This window comes from Bos indicus x Bos taurus, chromosome 19 (genome assembly GCF_003369695.1).
Source record: "Bos indicus x Bos taurus breed Angus x Brahman F1 hybrid chromosome 19, Bos_hybrid_MaternalHap_v2.0, whole genome shotgun sequence".
Classification (NCBI taxonomy): Eukaryota; Metazoa; Chordata; class Mammalia; order Artiodactyla; family Bovidae; genus Bos; species Bos indicus x Bos taurus.
In genome coordinates, this window is record NC_040094.1 from 34,096,375 (window position 1) to 34,102,374 (window position 6,000).

Here is a 6,000-nt window from a genome sequence, read left to right on the forward strand (position 1 = left end):
CTTATTTCCACCTCAAGACTGAATCCAGGGACAGCCCTGGTGGCCCAGTGGTTAAGATCGCACTCCCAGTCCAGGAGTCTGGGTTCAATCCCTGGTCAGGGAACTAGGTCCCTCATGCCACAACTAAAGATCCCACATGCCACAACTAAAGATCCCACATGCCACAACTAAGACCTCACAGAGCCAAACAAATAAATAAAGACTGAATCCAGTGCTGCAAAAATAGCTCCTGGTGGGTTGGATCCTGGAGGTGCCCCTCCCCTTCCCTGTACCAGAGGTCGGGGGGCTAGACCAAGGGATACAACCTGGTGCAGAGGGAGACTTAGGATCACACTGACTGATTTTCATCCTTGTTTCTCACCTCACCAGTGAGCATGTGCATGCTCGGTCGCTCACTTGTGCCCGATTCTGTGACCCCATGGATTAGCCCACCAGGTTCCTCTGTCCATGGGATTCTCCTGGCAAGAAGACTGTAGCGGGTTGCCATTTTCCTCCTCCAGGGGATCTTCCCGACTCAGAGATCAAACCTGCATCACCTGTGTCTCCTGCATTGTAGCCAGATTCTTTACCAGCTGAGCCATTGGAGAAGCCCACTTACCAGACGTGGGATTAAATGAGGGAATAAACACCAGAGTGCCCAGCCCACTTTGTAGACAACAAATGAGTGTGAGTTGCCCACATCTGTCCTCCTCAGATTCCATCACCTGCCAGCCCCTCCAGGTCCACAGGGACCCCTCCCCTTGGGCCTTCCTGCCACCAGCGGACTTACCAGCAGTGGCTGCTCCCCGATGCACAAGGTCATGCAAGCTTGCTTTTCCTGTAGCTTTGGACAACGGGAAGGTTGTGTGCCTGGTTCTGGCTGCCCAGCAGACTTGTGAGGTGTCACACGAGTGTGTGTGGCCTTTCTCAGGGATGAAAAACATGTTGGTAAAGTCTGGGTCAGTCCCTGAAGAACAAAAGACCAAGACGAGTGGCCCTTGAAACAGGTGCATGGAGAGGAAGTGCTGAAGAAAAGTGGCTTTTGGTCTACTGGTTTCTTTTAAATCTACACAAAACAGCGGAGAAGGCCCTGGCACCCCACTCCAGTACTCTTACCTGGAGAGTCCCATGGACAGAGGAGCCTGGTGGGCTGCAGTCCATGGGGTCGCTAAGAGTCGGACACGACTGAGCGACTTCACTTTCACTTTTCACTTTCATGCATTGGAGAAGGAAATGGCAACCCACTCCAGTGTTCTTGCCTGGAGAATCCCAGGGACGGCGGAGCCTGGCGGGCTGCCGTCTATGGGATCGAACAGAGTCGGACACGACTGAAGCGACTTAGCAGCAGTAGCAGCAGCACACAAAACAGACCAGGCCAGTCATGTCTGTTTTTATTTAGGGGTCTCTGAGTTTCTACACAAAAGTCACAGAAAGCTTCTGTTAGCCTTTGCCACCCTGCCTCCACTGCAAACCTCATCAGTTCTCTATATATGCAAGGATAGATAGAGACTGAGAGAGAAGGAAGGAGGAAAAGAAAGAGAGAAAGAGGCAGGAGTTGAAAGAGAGATTGCTTTTTTGAAGCACTTACTTAATTTTCTTCGGTGATATGAATAAATGCCCTTGAGTCAAATTAGAAAATTTCATTTTTAATAGAGAAGCTCCCCTAGGAGAGGGAGACCTGTAAATACAAGGAGATGATTCCTACGGTGGAGGAGGACCTCAGAGCAGGGCACGTGTGTGGGCAGATCTGCTTCCCTGTCTGAAGGGCAGCCTTGCCCATGGGAGATGCTTAGGATGGGAGGCCTGGTTTTTACCCCCCAACTGGATGACCACAACCAAGTCACTCAGATTCGCTGAACTTCAACATCATTAACCACAAAATAAAGGCGCTGGACTGGTCAATCTCTAACCTAACTGACCGGATTCTCTAACTTTCTCCACCACTTCTTCATTCCATATAATTATTCTTTTACTTCCTGGACACACCAAAGAAAGCAAGTGCCTTTATCAAGTTCTAATAGCCCTCTTCGTGCATGCTCAGCCTCTTCAGCCACGTCCGACTCTTTGTGACCCCAGGGACTATAGCCCGCATCTGTTCATGGGGTTCTCCAGGCAAGAATACTGGAATAGGTTGCTATTTCCTCCTCCAGGGGATCTTCCCAACCCAGGAATTTTTACCCACTGAGCCACCTGGGAAGCCCCTAATAGTCCCCTGCTGCTGCTGCTAAGTCGCTTCAGTCGTGTCTGACTCTGTGCAACTCCATAGACAGCAGGCGACAAGGCTCCCCTGTCCCTGGGATTCTCCAGGCAAAAACACTGGAGCTAGTTGCCATTTCCTTCTCCGATGCGTGAAAGTGAAGTCACTCAGTCGTGTCCAACTCCTAGCGACCCCATGGACTGCAGCCTACCAGGCTCCTCCGCCCATGGGATTTTCCAGGCAAGAGTACTGGAGTGGGGTGCCATTGCCTTTTCTGTCTTGAAATTCTATGAGTCTGCAAACAGGACCACACTCCAGGTCTCATGGACAGCAGGAATCCCCCACTTTCAAGAGCTCGACCTCTGAATCTCTCCATCTCTTGCCCCCTTCCAACCTTCTCCCATGCCACTAAACCTCTGCTTGCCTTTCTAGACAGCCCCCTGCAACCCCAGTCCCTTGCCTCCTTTCTGGCTGCTTTTGCTGCCCTAGTCCAGCTGGCCAACACCTTCTCACCAACAGACTGGACCACTGGCTCCCAAAATGAGGTTCACGGACCAATATCAGCATCTCCTAGCAACATGTTAGCAGTGCAGACTCATCACCCACATCATACCTGCTGGAGCTCTGGGGAAGGACCACAGCCACCTGGGTGTCAATAAGCCTTCCAAGTGATTCTGATACAACAATAATGGAGAACTCCTATCCCAGCCTTATTCAGTCCTTTCATGCCTCCAGAAGACTCTTGAGAAGTTCCTTGGACAGCGAGATCAAACCAGTCAATCCTAGAGGAAGTCAACCCTGAATATTCATTGGAAGGACTGATGCTCCTTGAAGCTGAAGCTCCAATATTTTGGCCACCTAATGTGAAGATCAGATCCACTAGAGAAGACCCTGTTGCTGGGAAAGACTGAAGGCAAGGGGCTGGGAGTGGCAGAGGATGAGATGGTTAGATAGCACCATTGGCTCAAGGGATATGAATTTGAGCCAACTCTGGGAGATAGTCGGAGAAGGCAATGGCACCCCACTCCAGTACTCTTGCTTGGAAAATCCCATGGATGGAGGAGCCTGTTAGGCTGCAATCCATGGGGTCACTAAGAGTCGGACACGACTGAGCGACTTCACTTTCACTTTTCACTTTCTTGTATTGGTGAAGGAAATGGCAACCCACTCCAGTGTTCTTGCCTGGAGAATCCCAGGGACGGGGGAGCCTGGTGGGCTGCCGTCTATGGGGTCGCACAGAGTCAGACACAACTGAGGTGACTTAACATAGCATAGCTGGGAGATAGTGGAGGACAGAGGAGCCTGGCATACTACAGTCCATGGGGTCCCAAAGAGTCAGACACAACTTAGAGACTAAACAATAACATCTGACCCAGCTTTGGATAAACTCCACATCCAGGTTCAATTTCATGTCCAAGCAAGGAATACAGTGGAATGAATGGAAATAGGGCTTCCCTGGTGGCTCAGGCGGTAAAGAATCTGCCTGCAATGCAAGAGACCCAGGTTCGATCCTTCAGTCGAGAAGATCCCCTGGATAAGGGAATGGCAACCGACTTCAGTATTCTCGCCTGGAGCATCCTATGGACAGAGGAGCCTGGTGGGCTACAGTCCATGGGGTCACAAAGAGTAGGACACGACTGAGTGACTAACACTTTGACTTTGACTGAATGGAGAAAAGTCCTAGGTTTGGACTTCTTGGCCTGGTTTCCGTGCAGTGCAAACTGAAGGGCAAAACGAGTCAGCAGTAACCTTAACCCCCTCCCAAACCCACTTCGATCCTGAATGCACTGAGGCGGGAACCGGCCCGGCACTAATGAGCAGAGACAGCAGGACCAGCCACTTCTGGGCTTCAGGGATGAAGAAGTCCCTGAGCCACATTTGACAGCTCAAAGTTCCTTCTGCATGTGTCATTTCATCATTTTCCAGAAGGAAGTCACATTTCAGCAGCTTCTCCTTCAGTCAACAGGACCAGGCACCAGGATGGTGGCTCAGTCAGTAAAGAATCTGCCTGCAATGCAGGTGAGACCTGAGTTGTATCCTGGGAAGTTCCCATGGAGAAGGAAATGGCAACCCACTTCAGAATCCTTGCCTGGAGAGTCCCATGGACAGAGGATCCTGGCAGGCTACAGTCTATGAGGTCACCAAGAGTCGGACACGACTGAGCAACTAGCCCACCACCACCTGCCATCTGGAAATGCCCGTCAACCTGAGCTCGTCCACATCTCCCATCCCTTCACAGGCTCCTGGTCTCCAGGGACCCCCGGTCTCTCTACCTGTGGCCTCACTTACCTGAGGTGTCACCCCACTCTCTCAGAAACAGGACTCTGATGACGTCAGTGGCGGTGAGCAGCAAGCTGGGGTCACACATCTGCAGCAGCAGGAGCGTGTAGTTGGCCTTCGTCCGCTGGCTGCTGTTCTGGAGCCAATGTAGAGCCTCCCGCATCTTCTGCTCCACCGTTTCGTCCAGCTTTTGATTCCAGGAGGACTGGATCATCTTGCCCTCCTTCCTGCTCAGGTCGACCCGGGTCCTGTGGTAGACCAGATCCTTGCCCTGCGTGGTCTGCAGGAGGGTTAGGAAGTAGTGTAACAAGTACAGGCTGTCCAGTTGCTGCAGGACACTCACCAGGAACCTCCTCTGGAACCCAGCACCCACCCTCCAGAACCACTCTCGAGTGGAGAAGATCTTCCAGGCCAGGACACACGTCTCACACTTCTGGCACACAGGGACAGAATCATTCCCCTTCTCACAGCGAAAGTACGGGGCATTCTTGAGCCTGGACTCCAGGTTTTCCATGGCCCCGAGAGGACTGGCTCATTTTATCCTTGCCCTCGGCCAAACCCCAGACGGACAGGAGACGCTGATGAGTATCCCAGTTGAGCCTTTTCCGATATGAACATCTCCTGAAGAAAAGGTACACTGCTGCAATGGGGTGGAGAAGTTCTCTCTCCCAGAAACTGCCGGTTGAGTCTGGCTTTCAGTACTGACCTCCTAGGAAACATGCCTTTACCGTAAATCTCCTAAGCCTGGTGCTGCTCAGAGGGAGGCAGTTGCTGTATATTCTGAAAGAGCTGGTCATCTCATTTCTAGAACAGGAAGAGAGGTGGTCAAATCTAGACAGTGATAGACCCCTTTTGAAGAGAAAAATATATGGTGGAGCCTGGTGTTGAGGCTTCCGTTGTTGTTGTGAATGAATTTTAAATATTTATGAATATGAAATTAGATGGAGGCTTCTGTGGATGGCTGTTTAGTTAGAATGATCTTGTATACGTTTATAACTATCTTCTTAACATCAAAGTGAAAACATAAATGCTTAATATATGTTTGCCTGGTAGGCTACAGTTGGACATGACCGAGTGACTAACACTTTTGCTTCAGTTTCACTTCACTTTTCAAGTTACTTAAGTGTTTCAGAATGCTAACCAAGGGACTTCCCTGGCTGTCTAGTGGTTAAGATGCTGCCCATCCAACACAGAGGGTGTGAGTTCAATCCCTGGTCTGCAAACCACAATCCCACATGCCGAGGAACAACTAAGCCCATGAGCCACAACTACAGAGTCTGCACTGCGATGCCAGATCCCTGATAACACAAGGAAGATCCTAAGGCCTGCCACCAAGACCCAACCACAGCCAAGTAAATACAAATACTAAAGTAAATAAATAACAACCAAGACCCAACCACAGCCAAGTAAATACAAATATTACAGTAAATAAATAACAACAAAGACCCAACCACAGCCAAGTAAATACACATATTACAGTAAATAAATAATAATTAAAAAAAAAAAAAGAATTCTAAATGGAAATCTCTGCAGGTAAAACTCCT

The 6,000-nt window shown here is 50.1% G+C and overlaps 1 protein-coding gene across 1 annotated transcript in view; it reads right to left on the minus strand.

The window, feature by feature from the left end:
• Positions 1-5,665, minus strand: part of CDRT1 (CMT1A duplicated region transcript 1) — a 30,268-nt gene extending 24,603 nt beyond the window's left edge. The window contains 2 exon segments of the mRNA XM_027519024.1: positions 770-946; positions 4,466-5,665. Of these exon segments, the coding sequence (XP_027374825.1) occupies positions 770-946; positions 4,466-4,970 (682 nt within the window). The 5' untranslated portion in view covers positions 4,971-5,665.
• Positions 5,666-6,000: the final 335 nt, after the last annotated feature.